Here is a 19587-nt window from a genome sequence, read left to right as displayed (position 1 = left end):
GCAGCTAAGCTCCTCCATGAAGCTGCCTCTGGACCCACCCTTTCTGCTCCGTAGCCGAGGCCACCATGTTTCACCACACTTCCCATGGGTGTCAGCAAGGTTCTCCCCATTCCTAACCACTTGCTGTATTTATTGCTGCCAGGGGACTCGTTCTCAAATGCATTTAGACTCTTCCATTTCCCTGCTAAATCTGCAATGGCTTCCCCTGCCTCTGCAAAACTCATAGTCCTCCAGGTGAACTCTGATCTGGTCCTAACCCACATTTTAGACCCTATCAGAAGCTACTGCCTTTCAATCTGTCACATTCCGGGAAGACTCCTCTCAATTTCTCCAAGATTCTTGATTCTTTTGCTCACTTTTGTCCTTCCACCTTACTGCTCCATGCATCCCCTCTGCTCCCCCTGCTCAAAGGCAACTCCTCCTTCAAGGTCATATGTAGCTTGCTTCCTGCCCCACTGACAGACCTGCACATCAGCTCATCTCAAATGCATTCCATGTGGCATGGAGCACAGCCCATTCTTGTGTCTCACATTTAATGCCTGTCAATTTGAAGCTAATTAAAAAATTCACCTGTAGGCCGGGAGCGGTGGCTCATGCCTGTAATCCCAGCACTTCGAGAGGTTGAGGCAGGCGGATCACCTGAGGTCAGGGGTTCAAGATCAGCCTGGCTAACGTGAGGAAAACCTGTCTCTATTAAAAATACAGAATTAACCGGGAGTGGTGGCACATGCCTGTAATCCTGGTTACTCAGGAGGTTGAGGCAGGAAAATCACTTGAATCTGGGAGGCGGAGGTTGTGGTGAGCCGAGATCGCACCATTGCACTCCACCATGGGCAATGAGAACAAAAGTCCATCTCTCTCACACACACACACACACACACACACACACACACACACACACACGTCACCTGTACTGAACTCATCATTCCCTCATATATACTGAAAAAGAAAAAGCTCTATCATAACTGGAAGATGTCACAGCAGTTTGAGGAATAATTCACTGGAACTAAGAAACAAGTAACAAAGAAACAGAAATGAGTCAACACGGTCTGTGCCTTCAAAGAATTCAGTATGATGGGCGGACTGACCCTATGACCAAACGTTTCTAACTTTCTGTTCTGTAACTGTTCCAATTTTACTCATTCCTTCTGTTTATTCCAATACAGACATGAACTAACTTTGGGTTCTAGACTTGTGACACCCCCTCAACCCAAGTGTGTTTAAGAGAGGCCTGGCCTGCAAATGCAGCCGGGCCGGGCTGGGGCGGGCCGTGGCTCTCTGGGCAGCACACCACCCACCGACTGTGGCTTGGTGCTTGGGAGAGGACTCTGCTGCTGTGATGGGGGTAACTCATCTCTAAAACAAAAACCGCAGCAACAGTTCTCCTACACCCATCATTTTATTTTTATATATGTTACTGCGTACATTTTTCTTGCCAACAATGTTTTCTGTATGACAGCTTCGTAAGAGCACAGCTTTAAACTGTATGCTCAGGTGACAGACAGTGCAGTTTTGCTGGTGGAAAAGTTCTGGATGAGCCCTAAAGTTATGATTTAAGGCCAATTTAGATCTGAAAGGAAACAACACTGGCTAAGAATAAAGTTCTGCATACGAACACATACAACTAGAGAACAGAACATCAGAACAGGAAATTACCTGCTGCTTTGTTCTCTTCTTTGGGAGACACAACCTGTGACAAAAGAAATATACAACTGTTAACTGGGATCCTGAGTATGACGAGAAAAAATGGATTATCCAGGTACCACCAGAAGCAGTGACAGCAGTCACTGTGAATAGCCTCAGACAAAAATTATTTATGGCCTAAACTTTCAGGGCAAACCATCGCACCTACCAGATAGTCATTTCTGCTCCCCTCCTCTTTCCATTTACCAATATAAGACAGAATGACTAGCTTTCCTGAAGGGTGGTTTCCAAGTCACACTAAGTTTCAGGACCACCTGGGTGCAGGAAACAGTCCACTGTTTGGGGTCAGGCAGCTGCACAGAAGCAGCATGCACAATGACACTGCTAGGCCCCAGCAACGACACGCTGACAGGCTTCAGAACCCTGGCAGGGACGACACAGGCAGCAGGGCTGGAGCTGGGCAGAGGGCCCTCCTGGTTCTCAGAGGCAGCCTGTCCTTGGAGCACCTTCATTTTCAGGCTCCCCGCCAACCACAGCCTGTGAGTTTGGGTGGATCACCCCTGCTTCTGGCATTCCCTGCGCTCGCTTAGAAATGAGAACAGTGCTCAGGTGTTGCTGCCACCTGGAAAGCCCGCCCTGCTCAGGGCCTACACTGGCCTACTCACCACGGCTCGCTTAACCTGTCGGGGAGAACTAGGCTGTGGAGAGGGTTTCTTGGGCTGCTGGGCTGGCTGCTGCTGCTGGGCTGGTTGCTGGGGGTCCTTCTGCTGGGGCTGGGATGGTTCGGAGCCTTGAGACGGTTGTGACTGTTGTACTTGCGGCACTTGTGGTGTAGGCTGAAGAGATGGGGGCTGTTGCAGCTGATGGGGGGTGTGATGAGGCATCTGTTGTTTTCCTTGTGAGTAAAGGTCCAGGATTTGGTGGCATATGTCTAAATGATAGCCAACAATTACATTGGACACAAATTAGCATTTTAAATAAAATTGTACCTGGATAAAGAATCAGTTATGATATCCCCAGAAGTACCTAAGCATGAATCACATCTGCAACTCACCCCATCTTGGTTGTGCACAAGACTGGTGTGCATTTTTAACTCACCAAAAGTATGTGCTTGGACACTCTTTTTAGATAATTTAATTAAAGATGCTTCTGAATTATTGCTTACCTATGTCTATTTGGAAAAATCCACTCTTGGGACTCAGAGTACCCTTGCAAGACTAAGCTAACCATGGAACACCCTCACAAGAAAGCTTAGCATGCCCGATACCTTCCAAAACGTCGACTGGGACATCTTGAACAAACTGCTCCCACCATCTCCTATACATGGGTTTCGAGGTCCATTCTTGTATTTCGAATTTGCACAAACGTCCTGCGAGATACATCACTGCTACCGCTATGATCTCTGGTTCCCACTGCAGTGACAAGGTGGTGCAGAGACTAGTTCAACAAGAAAAAAAAGGTTAGATTATATGATCTAACATTTATGATTAAACCAGTACATGAAGATGCCATAACTAACCATTAATTTGCTCATCCGCCCCTAAATTTAATTAAAGTACTATACATAAAAACACTCAAGTCTTTGGTCTTCTAAAGGTACCCAAGTTACTTGAACCACAGTTAGTAATTTATCTATTCCTTAAAGTATCAGAAGAATTCTCTAGCACATCCAAAAATTGCTACATCATGAAATACAAATGAAAATGAAAACGTCTTACGCTATTTAAACTGTTGAAATCCTAGCCACTCAACTGTTTCTTCAAATGAAATCTTATCGGGGGAAGTCAAATGTGAGAGAAGCTTCATTGACTGCGGTGGGATGGGGCCGACAGCCACTCTATCCACAGGCATTCTGTTTCCCATCATGGCACCTCATTAGATCCCTGGCCTCTAAAAAGCATGTCAAGGCTCCAAAACTTTTATACCAGGAAGTATGTTTTTGCAGAACCAAATGGGCTCTAAGTATTTCGTTTTCAAAATTTTCCAGTGTATTGTTTTGGACTTCTGTTTCAGACTGGTGGTAAAACTTCAGCATCTCACACCACCGTGACACACGAGGGAGGAGGAAACCCTCTGCTGGGAGGAAGCAGGTGACCTGGACTTCAGCCCCAGCTCTGCCACTAACTGGCTCTGCAAGCCAGGGCAAATCAGTTTCTTCCGACAGAAAATGAGGGGTTTAGATGAAATGGCCCATAAAGTCTCTGCCTATTTTAAAATACTATAATTAAACAACGTTTGAACATGTATACCTGTCATTTACAAATGTCCATGCCATTTGAACCAACTTTTGAATTTTGTTTTTATCACCTAGAAATGGGGGGAAAAAAAGGGTAAATTAATAGCAATAGAAAAAAAAATCACAGGCAGCAGCAAGTATTTATTGAAAACCTACTACGTGTTCAGCACCACTCAAATACACAGCAAAGAGCTTTTACCTGGGAACGAGGATGAATGATGTGGGTCCATGTCCTACCCCTTCTTCTTCCTCATGACCTACGTCGAACCACCATGTATGGAAAACCTGGCTCCAAGGCTAAGTTTATTAGGCTATTTTAAAAATTCTGACTCATTTTCCTGCCTCTCATATCACTCGGCAACTGGATGGCAGAGCTTGTTTATACATAAAAGGGAACAGTATTAATGGCTGCAGTACTGAATTGACTGAGCAAACCACGTCCTTGGTATTTTATACATCAAACTTTGTTTCCTCTTTTGAGAAGCGTAATCTGAGTGTCATCAAATTATAAAAACTTGATTTCAGAATGAAAAAATTCTTCTGAAAATCTGTCTTCTTACCTTTGAGTTGCTTTGCATATTTGAGTAGGAACTGGTACGGATGTTCCACCTGTAGGTCAAACTTGATGGTCTGCAGTAAGATTCTCTCCAGAACCATTACTTCCTCCTAAAAATCGACCACACTTTAGGATAGTAATTACAATCACAGGTCTCAAGCAGCATTACAAAAGTGAGCTTTCCCATCTATTTATTCTCTCTTGAACTTAGATTTTAGCAACTGTTTTCATTCCTTTCTCTCCCATTCAGACTTTTAACATGCTCAGAGACACTGATAAATTCTGAAAATATCTCAAACAAGAAGACACATCAGAGGGTTAATGTAAGAACCCTGAACACTGAAAACAAAATAAAGATCCTTAAAAACATTATTATCTTCGATACATACAAGAGTCTCCCTTTACAGAACAGAGCTTTATGTTACTGACGATTTGACTACACTAATTTCTTTCAAGACCTCGAATTTTACAAGTGCAATCTTTTAGGAATATTCATTGAAAACATTTTAAGCAAGAAAGAGTTTCTGATAGCCTCATGAAAACTCAGAAAGAGAAGTTGTACCAGTGTGTGTGTGTTTGTATATACACTCATACTTATGTACACACATAGTGTATTATGTGTCAATGGGGGCAAATCAATTTTGTGTTTAAATCTTTATTTGAAATAAACTGTCCCAACATCACCTACTGACTGATCATTTCCAATTTTATTTAAAATGCCACCTAAATCACCTGCTAAACTGTGTGTATGTCTGCATACACACGCACTATCTTTCTGTTCACTGGTCTGTCTACTGCTGTACCAGGATCAAAGGGATCTGGGTGGGAAACCATAGCTCCAGTATTACTTCTGTTTTTCAAACGTTTCTTGGTTCTGCATGACCCCCTCACCCAAATTTTAGTAGCCATTTTACTTATTATCACTCCAGAAAACACACATACTACTAATATTCTCATTGGGAACTCACTGAGGATTTACAGAATAATTAGGGAGAATGGAGATTTTCAACCATATTGAATTTTCCTTCTAAAAATTGATTAATTAAATGTTTTCAGTCCTTTAGTTGTTTTAAAGTCCTCCCCACCCCACTAACGAGGTTTCCACAAGGTACCCTTGGGTATTTTACTGCTGCTATCGTAATGGAGTGTCCTTAGATGATACTCTCTAACTCATGTCTTGAACTCAGCCTCAGTAGAGTGGAACTGTACCCACAACTTAAAGACAACCTAAAGCACAGTCAAGACACTGTGTCGGGAGGACAATTCCGGAGAATTCCTTGTTTGGCATCAAAGAAAGGGCGTTGTAGAGGACTGTAAATCTCATCAAAAGGTGCACAGACCCATGGTCACTAGCTTTTTTTAAGAATGTGGTATTATTTTACAGGATATGAAGATAAGTCTATAATGATTTATTATTCCAAATTACATGGCAAGATTAAGGTTTTTCAACCCTAGTTTCCCAAGTATTTTCTCATGAAAGTTTTAAAAAATCTTAGCAACTTTCACACAGTATAAAAAAAATTGGGCCGGACATGGTGGCTCATGCCTGTAATCCCAGCACTCTGGGAGGCCAAGGCAGGTGGATCACTTGAGGTCAGGAGTTCACGACCAGTTTGGCCAACATGGTGATACCCCATTCTCTACTAAAAACACACAAAAATTAGCCGGGCGTGGTGGCATGCACCTGTAGTCCCAGCTATTTGGGAAGCTGAGGCAGGAGAATCGCTTCAATTCGGAAGGCAGAGGCTTCACTGAGCTGAGATTGTACCACTGCACTCTAGCCTAAGTAACAGAGTGAGACTCTGTCTCAAAAAAAAAAATTATTTTTTTTCTTTGCCTGTCATTGTCACCACCTGCTTCCCAGAAGCTTCAGCATTTCCTCTAAATTTAGAAACAATTATTTTTACCAAGTGCACCAATGGGCTTGCGGGCCGTAGCCCATATACTGTTACAGGATAGCCCAAGGCCTGCCTTCCCTCTGTGTTCCAAATATTCAGGTGTTTGAGCAAACATCATTCCTCAGGAAAGCTTTCCTTCAGCCCTGTATTTATCCGGGGGCTTGCCTGGTCCCTGGGTGGAATGCTATCACAGCACTTAAATGATCTTTTAGAATGTGTACCACAACTAACAATCAAGTAGTTACATACTCATTTGATTCAAATGTATCCTGCCACTCAACTGTGAAGTCCATGAGAGCAGAGACCGTGTCTGTTCGTGTCTCATGTCTAGTGCCTAACTCAAAGGCTGAAACAAATACTGAATATTACAGGGAAAACCACACAATTAAAACAAAGCTAATGAAGGCAAAACAAGTTTTCATGTGACCCATGATCTTATTTTTCCTAATTACTTATACTGCCTCCCCAAAATAACTGCCCTCCTCTCTGCCAAGGAAAACATTTTCCACAATGTCTTCACTGCTCCCAGATCCAGGCGGTTTTCCTTTGGCCCCTGCTCCCCAAATCGTGTCAGGGAAGACTGCATAAGATAGAGAGGAAGGGGGCAGGCTGCAAAGTCCCCCTCACCCATTCAGGTCTAACTGCTACGGTGACCCTCCTTTTCTTATTTTCTGGGGCACAGGAGCCGCAGAACTCCTACTTCACTGTGCCTGGGTCAGGGCTTGGTTTCCTGACTTCATGGTACAGTGGGTAAAGGCTGAAAATAAAGGGGGCTTCTCCAAGGCACCCTGGGATGGCAAACCAGCAGCTGCCATGAGTCCTCGCCCTGCCATGGTCCCAGATCTGTGTGATGCCTTGTCCTTAAGCAGGGCTTGCCAGCCACAAGGTTCACCTGCCTGTGTGACCAGGGCCTGACTGAGCTACAGCATGTTCCTACCGTCTGACTAATCACATCAGAACACAGGGCCCCACTACTCAGTAAAAATCAAATACTCATGCGCATTGAAAACATTATCTGATGGTGAAATTGTATCTAAAAAACTGTTTTTTGGTAACTGTTATTATGAGTTCCTAATAGGTTCAAATTTTTATAAAGAGGTTGATGAATTTATAATTAAGTTCAAAGGAGTTACCTGCATTGGCAATACTTAGAAAATATTAGTGTTAATCACACCCACAATATAAAAGTGTTCTGGGCCCTTGTTAACTCCTCAAGGCAATGAGGATGAGTATACATTTTGTATATACATACATACTGCTCCGCAGAGAGAAAGATAACTATTGTGAGACAATACACGCTAGTTAGGAAAAACACCGTGAATGGTGCTGAACTTCATCGCTCTAGCTTTGCTTTAACTGATTTAGAAACTTCCTCTTAACAATAGTTTGACATTTATTCCACGAGTGCTTGTTGAATGCCTACTCTGTCCTGCCACTGTAAGAGGCACTAGACAGACAGTCTTTCAAACTCTCATGCATCTTATGACTGAGAAGGGGAGGGAGTTACGTGTGTGGTAATTTGATAAAAGTCTATCTAATGGATGCTACTATCTAAATGCATTCACTAAGTGAAAGAGACCAATCTGAAAAGGCTACATCCTGTATGGTTCCAATTCATTGACATTCTGGAAATGGCAAAGCTATAGAGACAGTAAAAATATCAGTGGTTGCCAGGGGCTAGTGGGGAGAAGGAGACAAAGAGGTAGAGCATAGAGAACTTTTAAGGCCATGAAAACAGACTATATGATACTATAATAGTGGCTTCATGTCATTATACTTATGTCCAAACCCACGGAATGTATAACACTGGAATGAACTCTCATGTAAACTTTGGACTCTGGGTGATGATGTGTCAATACAGGCTCATCGGTTGTAGCAAGTGTACCACTCTGGTGGGGAGTGCTGAAAACGGGGGAGGCTGTGCATGTGTGGGGTAGGGGGTACATGGGAAATCTCTGTACTTACCATTCATTTTTTGCTGTGAACATAAAACTCCTCTAAAAAAATAGTTTTTTCTTCCCCCTGAGAAGGAGTCTTGCTCTATCTTCCAGGCTGGAGTGCAGTGGCATGATCTGAGCTCACTGCAACTTCTGCCTCCCAGGCTCAGCCAATTCTCCTACCTCTGCCTCCTGAGTAGCTGGGACTACAGTTGTGTGTCACCCGAGTAGCTTTATGCCCAGCAAAAAGTAATGCATACTTTATGCCCAGCAAAAAGTAATAAAGATTTTTTTTAAAAAAAGTAATATTAATTTTTTCTTATATAATAGAGATGTGGTTTCGCTACGCTGCCTAGGCTGGTCTTGAATTTCTGGGCTCAAGCAATTTGCCCGCCTTGGCCTAAATAAAGCATTTTTGAAAATCTATTTAATTGCAAACTGTGATAAATGTCATGAAGGATAATTAACAGGCCCTACAGGGGTTGCAATAAGGGGAACTTGATGAGAATGGGAGTGGGGGAACACTGCCACGGGTCCCTAAAAGTGGTATTTTAAATATACAATAAAAGGATATGTACAATTATTTGAGCACCACTTGCTGACACTGGCGTGAGCTGTATGGAAAGGACAGGATGGGTGGCATGACCAGTATCAAGCTCTGGGTGCACAAAAATGCTGCAAATGTTGATACCTTCCAACACTGTTTGGGAGTAAAAGACACACAACATATATAGGCATGTGTATGTGTACATACAGCACACGCACTTTTGTTTGACCGGGAAGCTAGCTGGAGTTGTAATCCTGCCATCACCACTGCAGCTAAGAAGTAGGGTCCTAATGGCCATTAAGGGGATTTCTGCTCATACCCATGAAATGTGTCATTGCCCCAGAGTGCTCAGAATACTGTTGGGCACATAGGGAAACTGAGTAAGCGGAGGCTACACGGTCTTCCCTCCTTTCTTACAAAAGCACAAAGTATCTTCTACAGAAGGCCCTCCTAGGAACTCAAGACTGGCAGACACAGGGGCCACAGGCATTGCCAACATGTGGGACTGTATCACAAGGCTTCCACGAGGAATCAAGCCTTGAAGGCAGAAGTTATTGTTCTTACCTTTGGGTCATCTCCAAACTGGCCAAACTGTACATCATTTAATAAACTACGAGCTGTTTTGATGATATCTTTACATTTTTTTGGTGTTTCTTCTACTTTCCCAGCCAGAAAGAGGCAACAGGCTCCTGTCACCTAAAAGGGAAACAAAAGCTCTCGATTTCTGTCATCAAAGATCACAAAGAAACAGACTCACATCTTGGCCTTCGTAATAAACTGGCCTTCCTCATTCCTTTACTTTCCTTTTTCTCATTCACACATAGTCTGATACTCTATAAGCTTGAAGAAAATTTTATACATATAAATCCCCAAAACTCTAGCTTCACAAACTATTTAAAATTGAGTTTTAACAAAATGTCACATAAACAAAGAAAATGCCAAAAAGGAATATAGTCACATAAATAAATTTTCTTCTTATATTCCAATCTGAAATTAACTCCCTAAACGGCCAGGTTTGCTGTGGAAAAAGAAAGAGCACAAGTAAATACAGTCCTGTGGAAGCCATCTCAACCCCACTGCCCATGCTTCCTTTTCTTTCTCCTCTGGTCTGAATGTTTCCGTCCTAATTCCCAAGGTGGTGCTATGAAGAAGTGAGGTCTTGGGGAAGTGATTCTGAATGGGATTACTACCTTTCTAAAAGTGGCCTAAGGGGCTTGTTCCTCTCTTCCACCATTTGAGGATGCAGCAAGAAGGAGACTTTCTGAGGAACAAACCCTTACCAGAAAAGGAATCTGCCAGCACCTTGATCTTCCACTTCCCAGCCTCTGGCATTGTGAAGTTAAGTTTCTGTTGTGTGTAAATTACTGGATCAAATGCGTTTTGTTACAGCAGCCTGAACTGTCTCTCCAGTTACCTGAACCTTAACTCAGTCCCTGTATCACTGGGGGCCGAACTGCTCTGTCTTCAGCTTCTCTTTGCCTGCTCCAATCCTCCCCACATGCCACTGTCCTCACATAATCCTGATCACACCAGATGTCAGACACTCTGCCAGGGGTACAAAACTGATTCCAGCATGGCCTCCTTCTTCAAGAACTTCACGAACAATGAGGAGGACACGTATACAAATCTGACTAAAATCTCAGCAAACAAATCAACACCATGACCTTCCTGTTAAGTCTGTCATTTTCACGAAACCTTTTAATAACTGGAATGATCACCCACTAAAATCAAATTTCTAAAGTCTGGCATTCAAGGCTTATCCTGCTCTGACCCAGTCTATCTTTCTACTCAGGGTCTCATCATTCCCTTCCTGCCAAATCCAGTTCCTGGCTGGGCTGACAATATGCCGCATGCTTCCCCCTGCCTCTGCTCATGTTAGCTTCTGCTGGACCACTGACCTACCCCATCATGGCATGGCTATGCCCTATGTACATTTAAGACTTACCTTACTGCTAGCATCTCCTTCCTAGCACTTTCCCTGATCTCTCCAAGATGTTAATTCATCTCCTTGAATGCCACAGCTCTCTATCAGTATTTTCCAATGCCCTCGCGTTCCATCATGTGTTCTGTGAATGTCATACCACTTACCCTAGACTGAAAGCTACTCTATTTCCCACAGAGAGTAAGACATAATGCATGTCTTGAGGAGTGACCACAGAATGAGTGATATGCCACAGACAACTTCTGTTCCATTTTGCTTTCTTGGTCTTTGTTGAGTCTCCATTATAAGCCTAAATTTATCTTGGGAAAGGTAACAAGGGAGTAAACTTTCACACAAGTACAATATGACTATGGTCCATATTGGCCTAAGTGAACAGATTTGAACATGGCTAATTGGAATAAACAAAGTTCAAACTTGATTTTGCTTATATACAGTATATACTGTATAATAATAAATACTTTCTGGAAAATATGAGAAAAAGAGAGACTATAACTAGTCCAGCAAACCATAATAACATATGACAGAGAATTACAATAAAATTCAAATACTTACATATCTTGGGAATTGCTTGAAAGAATGAAACATATAGAAGCGATGAAAATAAATTATTCCAGTTGCCAGGGTATCATAGTGTCTGCTCTGGTTAAGGACTCTAACCAATAACTTTTACAGGTTATATTCTTAGTTAAATGTAGAAAAATTATGAAGACAAACAACAACAAAATCAGTGGTAAACAGTATTAGCAGCAAAGAAAGGAGATGGGAATCTCAGTGTCAGAATTCTGGTGCGAGAATTAGCAGGTTGAAGTTTATACTTTAACACCCTTTTAGAAACACTTCACCTGTGATCTTTTTTTTTTTTTTGAGACAGCACCTCTGTCACCTAGACTGGAGTGCAATGGTATGATCTTGGCTTATTGCAGCCCAGGCTGGTCTCGAACTTGAGTTCAAGGGATGCTCCAACCTAGGCCTCCCAAAGTGCTGGGATTATAGGCATGAGCCACTGTGCCCAGCCTCAACTGTGATCTTAATAATGGGTGTCTCATATCCTCCTGGGTGGTCCCACCTCCTCAGTGGCTAAGTCTACACCTTTAAAATGACAAACCAGAAAGAGAAAAACCCCCACCAGAATAACATTCAAACAAAGATATTTAACAACTGCTCTAGAATGGAGAAATTACTATCTGTTTTGTCCACAGAATCTAATTATTTCTTGTTTGTGGGTGTGGAGCCTATCTGTAACAGATTCCAATCAGTCAGGATACAGCCCCAAACGTGTGCCCACATCAAAGATGAACCGAGCGCCCTCTCGGCGGTACCGGGCCTCAGTGGCTGGGTCAAGTCCTTCAAGCTGTGAGGGTGTATGAGCCAAGTCTTTCTTATCCCAGTACCAACATGGTTTTGTGTGGTCCAGGTTTGCTGAAGTTACTGAAGGGCTTGAATTTTCTTTATTCTCCTTCATTTATTGAAGTAGACTTGTTCTTTCCAAAAGGTTTTCTGAAAATGTTAGAATCCTATGAGAGAGAGAAAAGCAAAGTTGGGAAGGAATACTCTATACTATAAGCAATCTAATCACAAACTGTACCTGGTTTGGGATCAAGAGAAACTATACTGTCAGTTGCCAGTTAGAAGCCCAGGCTAACTCCGGAGCCAATTTAACACAATACTGTAAGGGGACTCCAGTGCTAATATTAATAAAACCCAAATTTTATGGTAATTTAAAAAGAAGAGTATACCCCCACCCCGAGATTAAAGGTTAAACCTATCTGACAAAGTTTTGGAAGAAACCAATTACATCTCACTTTCTTCTGGTTTTTCTTCACTAGACACACAGGTCCTCTAACGATGGTCCAGATTCCTTTCTTCAGTAAAACCCAGGCCTGTCTTAATCTTTGCAAAGATTTATGTTCCAAAATTAACCATCTCTTCAATCCAGCACTCCTTTTCAGTTTATTCCATGTAGGCACTTTCACTTGGACAAGCCATGGGATTGAGTCAATTCACATCTGCACAAATCACTGAGTTCAGTGATGTGAACCAAATGTTCACACCGTGATCTGGGAGTGGGTGGACGGAAGTGGTCCATGAGAGAAGGAACTGCTCTTGCTTTTTCATCCTCTTCCCTTTCTTTCATTCAGAATAAAGACATTCTCCAAAAGCTCCATGCTGAGAGAAAGAAAAGAAAAAACCAAACCAAACCAAACCAAGGATCTCATCTACAGGCCGCTGTTACAAATGAGTTAGAGACAGCAGAAATTTTCAAATGAGGGTTCCAAAAGAGCTGGCTAGACGCAGGTTAGTCTGGTTAGCAAGAAAACAGCAGCTCTGTGGTCATGTTCTGGGCCAAGGCTTCCACCAGTTCATCTAGAAACCTAATCTTTTCTGTGTACCTGTCTCATTTCTGGTGGGGAAAGTGACATGGTGGGGCTGAGTATTCTCTTCCTTGAACCTGGTAGCTCTGAAGGAAATCTGATCTTTCCTCCAAGAGGAAGAATTAAGTACCCGGAGAAAAGCTTGAACTAATAATTTACATTTCTGTGTGTGATTGATTAAACTAGGCACTGTTCAAAGGGCAGGAGGCAGACCAGTTAATTAAAACCTTAGAAAATATAAACTGTTCATAATCAGATATCACACTGAGATGCAATTCTCACCTATTGGATTGGCAAAAATCCCAAAGTTTGACAATGTATTCTGTTGGCAAGGCTACAGAGAAATAGGTGATTTTATGAGCTTCTGGTGGGAGGACAAAATGGTCCAACTCTCACAGAGAAGTTGACAGTATCTAACACAATTACATACTCACTTGCTCTTTGACCTAGCAATCCCACTGCTAGGAACTGACTCTGAAAATACCATCAGAACTACGAAATGTCACAACCATGAAACAACATGTGCACTAGGTTATTCACCGTAGTGTTATTTATAATGGCAAAACTACAAACAACGAAAACGCCCATTATCAGGGAACTGGCTGAGTAACATACAGCAAGCGCATGTAGCCAACAGCATACCCCACAGCTGTTAAAAAGAGTGAGAAAGATCGTTAAGTACTGGACGGAGAGATTTCCAGATGAGCAAGGCATAGCATAGTGTACACAGTATGTTAGCATCTATATCAGAAAGGAGGGGAGAAAACAGACATCCCTATTTTTTAATATTAAAAAAATCACGAATAGGAAATGGGGAAAAACAGGATGGAAAAGACAGGAATGGAAACAAGACTTCTATATGTATCTATCTTTTTATACAGCTTTGACTTCTTATGAAAGTTTTTATTTTAAACTAATTATAGACTTACAGAAGAACAGTAAAGATAGATGAGTTTTTGTCTATACCCTTCGCTTAGCTTTCACTGATGTAAATGTCTTCCATAACCATGGTTCACTTATCAAAAATAAGAAATTAACTTTGGTATAAGCACTACTAACTACACATCATATGTGGGCATAGGTGGTATCAGAACGACTTACTACTGGTAACCATTATCTCTTGGTTAAGATGGAGCCTGCCAGGTTTCTCACTGTAAAGTATTATTTTTCCCTTCCTATTATCTATTACCTATATCTATGATGCAAGTCACGAGGACCAGCCCACACTCAAGGGCAAGAGAATTAAGCTCCACTTTCTGGAGGGAGAGGTATCAAATAAATCGTGGACATATGTTAAAAGCACCCAGTGGTAAGTTAATATTTTGGGGGAAATATTTTACAATGCAAAATATTATACAAATGCTGGTTTCTCCTTCAAGGTTCATTTACTAATGTGAGAACTAATGTTAGCACTGGGGTGTTCTAATGCTGATAACCGTCTATTTCCTTCACTGCTTCAGCATTTCTTATTTGGAATAGTTTTGTTAATATTTGTTCTTTCTCTCCTATTTATTTATTTTAGTAAAGACATGTACTTTATTTTTTGGTTTATAATCCAATATGACCATTATTTATTTTGTTGCTCAAATTATTCCAATGTGGCCATCAGGTGCTCTTTCCACTTGACTCCCGAGTACTTTTATAATTTTCAATGTTTGAATCATGTAAATATTTAACATACTCATAAACTTAACTAAAAATAAAAAAGCAAATCTGAAAACTCAAAATAAAGCAAATGGGCAAGAAAACCACATAGAATACTGTTTCAAGTAATTTCTGATCTTGTTACATCCTTAGTGAGATAAATTCTAAGGACAAAAAGGACTGAAAAAATTTTTATTTATTTATTTATTGAATCAGAGTCTTGCTCTGAGTTATATTCCAAGGACAAAAAGAACTGAAAAGAAACCGATTTCATTTGTGTATTTATTGATTGAGTCTTGCTCTCTCACCCAGGCTGCAGTGCAGGGGCATGATCCTAGCTCACTACAGCATCAAACTCCTGGCCTTAAGTGTTCCTCCTGACTCAGCCTCCCAAAGTGCTAGGATTATGGGTATGAGCCACTGTAGCTGGCCCCAAGAAAGTCTTCAAACTTCATTAATACACTGTTGGTACTGTCATTAATTAAAACCAAATGTTAAGAAAAAAAATCTGTAATGTTAAATTTTAACTGAAGATATCAAAATAAATCATGGTTAAAAATATATCCAGATATATCCCGGTTCTCTCCTTTTCAAGTACCAAGAAGCAATGACAATCCTAATGCTGAAATCTTAACTTTTTCAACACCATTACCCTCTAAAAGGAAGCAGGGTTCTTTCCAGTCTGGGGTTGGAGCCTGCCTGGGATGTACTTACACTAATTGAAGCTTGTCAAGACACAGGACTGCTGAAGGAATGATTTGCCAGGGAAAAAAGAGACACAGGAGCCATCATGATGAGTGCTCAGCTCACTGGACAAATGCAATGTAATTTGAATAGTAAAAAGAAAAATGACTATAGTTGATCATAAAATAGTGAATATACAATCCATGTGTCCAAATAATATTAATATATAGAGAGAATAATACTTTGTTGGAGCTGACAGTAACTACCGATGATAAAATGGTACTGATGATAAAAGCTACTTTGCTAGCACTGGTATGAACTACTGTGAAATTAAAAATACAGTTTGTCCTTAACAAAATGATCGCACTTGACACCACGAAGGGTGAAAACCTGTCATTATATAGCTTCTGATGTGATTCAACGTGAAATAAGTATCACCTCCTTATTGCCCCCCAAAAGCTTAACTTCAATTCAAGCAAACCTTAGACCTAACTTCCAGTTTACAATAAATACTGGAGGTAGAAGAGTAAGTGAAATAGCACAACATGGAAACTATCAGTCACATCCAGAAGATAAGACACTATACTGAAAAACTGTCTGGTCTCTTCAAAAAAGTCAGTGTCATAAACAAAGAAAAAAGAGAGACTGTCTTAGATTTAAAAAGGCTAAAGAGGCCTAACAACAAAATGCAATGTGTGAACCTTGATTAGATCCTTTAAAAAAAAATTTCAAACAATTAGGAAATACTCAAGTATGAACTGTATTATCAGAGATATTAGGGAGGGAATTACTGTCAGTTAATTTTCTTTGGGGCTACAATGACATTGTGATTACACAGGAGAATTACTTTATTCTTAGCAGATGAAGGCTGAAGTATCATGATGTCTGCAACCTACTTTTAAATGGTTCAGCTAAAACACAACCACCTGGTAAACATGGCAAAAAATTAACATGTGTCCATAGGTAAACAAGTAGTTACTGCACTATTCTTTCACATCTTAAAAACTCGGAGAAAAAGTCAGATGAGACTGCATAGGAGACCAGGAGGGCTTCTTACAACCTTAACTTCATCAACCCCTCAATAAACAAGGAATACTTGCCTCTGTGTGGGTAGTGGTTTCATAAATTAAGACATTAGGTTTGAATTATAGCATACAAAAAGAAAAGTACACTAACTCTAAGTATGTGGTTGACGGATTTTCACAAAGTAAATACACCTGTGTAACACTATTCAGCTGAGAAACAGTACCAACATCCCAGAAGCTCTCTTCATTCTTTCCCTAGTCACTACCCTCCCAAAGATAACTATTGTGACTTCTATTTCCATCAGTTTTGCCTGTTTTTGAAGGACTGTGCAATGACACAGTACCACTCTTTAACATCTGGTTTCTTCTGCTCAATACTGTGTTTGTGGGATTCATTCCTGTTGTTGCATAAAGCAGTATTTGTTCATTCTCATTGCTGCAGAGCAGTGGTTTTCAAACCCGAAACAATTTTGCCCCAGACTGGACATTTGGCAATGTCTGAAGACACTTCTGGCTTTCCTAACTGGGGATTCGCTGCTGGTATCTAGTGTGGGTAGAGGCCAGGAATGTTGTTGCTGAACTTCCTTAGTGCATAGAACAATCCCTCCATGACAAGAAATTATCTGGCCCAACATGTCAGTAGTGCCAAAGCTGAGAAAGCCTGCTGTATGGTACAGTTTTATCCTATGAATATTAACACATTTTCATCATTCTACTGTTTGCGCATGTAAACTGTTTCTGGGGTTTGGTAAATGTTAAACATGTACCACATTCTTATAACAGAAGGCAAATGGACAGCTGGCTGAGGGAATCAATACCTCAGCACAGTTTAGCAATTTATTTACAGTTGGGAATTGCTACTTTAAGATACGTACGACTAACGGTTTTCCATGTACTTTTTCATTTAAATATTTGCTGAGCATTTACTATGAGCCAGGCCTTAATGGCATGGCAGAGAACAAGACAGGGAAGGTCTCTGCCGCAGGAAGCTTACATTCTAGTGAAAGAGACAATAAGAAATAATAATATGAATATCTGTCAGGGAATGGTAAGTGCCACAAATAGTAATAAAGCACGGTAAGGGGAGAGAGAGAAACGGGGTAAGGGCTGTTTAGAGGTATGCAGAAAGAGGACCAGTTAGGAGACTATAGTAGCAGTTCAAGTAATGCCTAATACATGCCTGTCTCTACACAGTGGCAGTGGGAAAAAGGGGTGTGTGTGTCATAATTGGCCACAAGGCAAAGAATGGAAAAAGATGATTTCAAGTTTGACTAACACAGAGGGTGACAACCAAAAAGGCAAATGGATAAGACAAGAGAAAAAGCTGGTTTTGATAAGGAGGGAGGAAAAGAAGAATCTGGCTCTATAAATACTAAGCTTGAAGAACTTTAAGGTACTTTCATGGAAATACCTATCAGACAAGAGAAATAGGCCAGTTCAAGTATCTAAAGAACATATCTACTTGGGATTCAACTATACAGAGGTGACAACTATGAAGTCATCTTGATGGATGGAGAGACAGAGAGTGAAAAAAGGGGTCTGGGTACAGAACTCTGTGAATTTGCACTAAGTAGGAAGAATCATCAAAGGAGCGTTTGCCCAGTGATAGGAAGGTAAAACAGACTTGAATGTGCTTATGATTTACTCATTTGCAGACTAAGAATCACCAGCTTAGAGAAAGGGAAACAGATTGGTCCAAGAGGTAGGGAAATCTGCAACCTCAATTGCAAAAGAAACCAAGGGATGTCAGCTTTAAACTAGAGATCACAGTCAACAGTGACAAATGCTAAAGAAAAGTCAAAGGACGAGGGACTGAGGAGAGTTTACTTGAATTGGTCATTAGCTATTTATTAGAGACACTGAAAATTGTGATGGTTGCACAGCTTTGAAAATACTAAAAACTACTGACTTGCAAAGTTTAAGTGGGTGATGTGTATGGTATAGAATGATATTTCAGTAAAATACATACGTACACATATAAATAAAATAACATTTTTAGAAGTGCAATAGGGCAGGTGGTGTAGAAACCATAAAGAATAAACAGGCTAGGAAATAGGTTATTCTTTTCTAATTCATGTTTTACTTTTTTGAGACAGAATCTCCATCTGTCATCCAGGCTGGAGAGCAGTGATGCTCACTGCAACCTCCACCTCCTGGGTATAAGCGATTCTCCTGCCTCAGCCTCCTGAGTAGCTGAGATTATACGCATGAGCCACCGCGCTTGGCCGGAAATAGGTTATTCTTTTGAGACATCTGTTCTCAAAGAGAGTAACAGGGAATAGCAGGCAGAAGGTTTTGTTATTCTTTTGGTTTTTATTTATTTTTCAGCATAAAGGAGAATGAAAAATGTCTGCAGCTAGTAAAAAAAGAAAAAGGAATCACTAGAGGAGTCAGAATAAGGGAGGGTGACTGGTCAAGGGATAATAAAAAGCACAGTAAAAAAGTTAACCTTAGAAAGAAAGCTCTTTCTTTCCCTGAGAAGGGAAGAAAAAATTTGAGAAAGATATTATCAAAGAATCTGTTAAGGGGGAGGAAGTAACTAAAAAATCTCAATAGTATTAATAGAATAAAAAAAAATAGTATTCCTTATTATCTAGGAAGTGGAATGCCAAGATATCTGTTGAGGGGAAAGGGACAGAGTGGGGAATAGTATTAGAAATAACCCAGCAGGGGCGTAACTGGAATGGAAAAGAATCTCACTCTACAAGTGGATAAATCATGAGTATATTCAATTCTGTTTTACCAGGTCAAACTCCTGGTCCCTGCAGATTCCAAGGCAGAATGAACAAATTCATGAAATGCAGTGAAAATATTATGGACATAAACAGAATAGAGACAGTCCTCAAAATCGTACAACTCCCTGAAAAAGTTCTTGCCTCAGTTCTATAAATCTGTTCCGTATTCAATTATTTTTTCACAAGACCCTAAAGTTATAAATTTTCGCATTAGCAGCTCGTGATTACTGTAAAAATGACTGAGATTTATGAACTCTACAAAATGAAAATCCATAAACAAGCAACCTGTCAGGATGTTTTAGCAGCACCTTTCAGGAATGTGCTTCATAAATATCGTTTTAAATCATAAAAGACTAAGTATATTCTC

At 40.8% G+C, this 19587-nt stretch overlaps 1 protein-coding gene across 6 annotated transcripts in view; it reads right to left on the bottom strand.

Moving 5' to 3' along the window:
- The window catches only part of CCNK (cyclin K), a 30263-nt gene that overhangs the window by 6934 nt on the left and 3742 nt on the right, over nt 1-19587 (bottom strand). The window contains exons 2-11 of one of the 6 annotated variants that reach the window (XM_054240349.2): nt 12556-12926; nt 12026-12274; nt 11313-11394; nt 9383-9514; nt 4441-4546; nt 3894-3951; nt 2912-3081; nt 2310-2575; nt 1657-1690; nt 571-690 (exon numbers count right to left, since the gene is read on the bottom strand). In XM_054240349.2, the coding sequence (XP_054096324.1) occupies nt 571-690; nt 1657-1690; nt 2310-2575; nt 2912-3081; nt 3894-3951; nt 4441-4546; nt 9383-9514; nt 11313-11394; nt 12026-12222 (1165 nt within the window). In that variant the 5' untranslated portion in view covers nt 12223-12274; nt 12556-12926. The remainder of the gene's footprint in view (nt 1-570; nt 691-1656; nt 1691-2309; nt 2576-2911; nt 3082-3893; nt 3952-4440; nt 4547-9382; nt 9515-11312; nt 11395-12025; nt 12275-12555; nt 12927-19587) is intronic. The other 5 variants (XM_078335729.1, XM_078335730.1, XM_054240348.2 and 2 more) reach the window with 5 other exon arrangements.

Source organism: Callithrix jacchus, chromosome 8, assembly GCF_049354715.1.
Source record: "Callithrix jacchus isolate 240 chromosome 8, calJac240_pri, whole genome shotgun sequence".
Taxonomy (NCBI): domain Eukaryota; kingdom Metazoa; phylum Chordata; class Mammalia; order Primates; family Cebidae; genus Callithrix; species Callithrix jacchus.
This window is presented reverse-complemented; position numbering and strand designations above follow the sequence as displayed.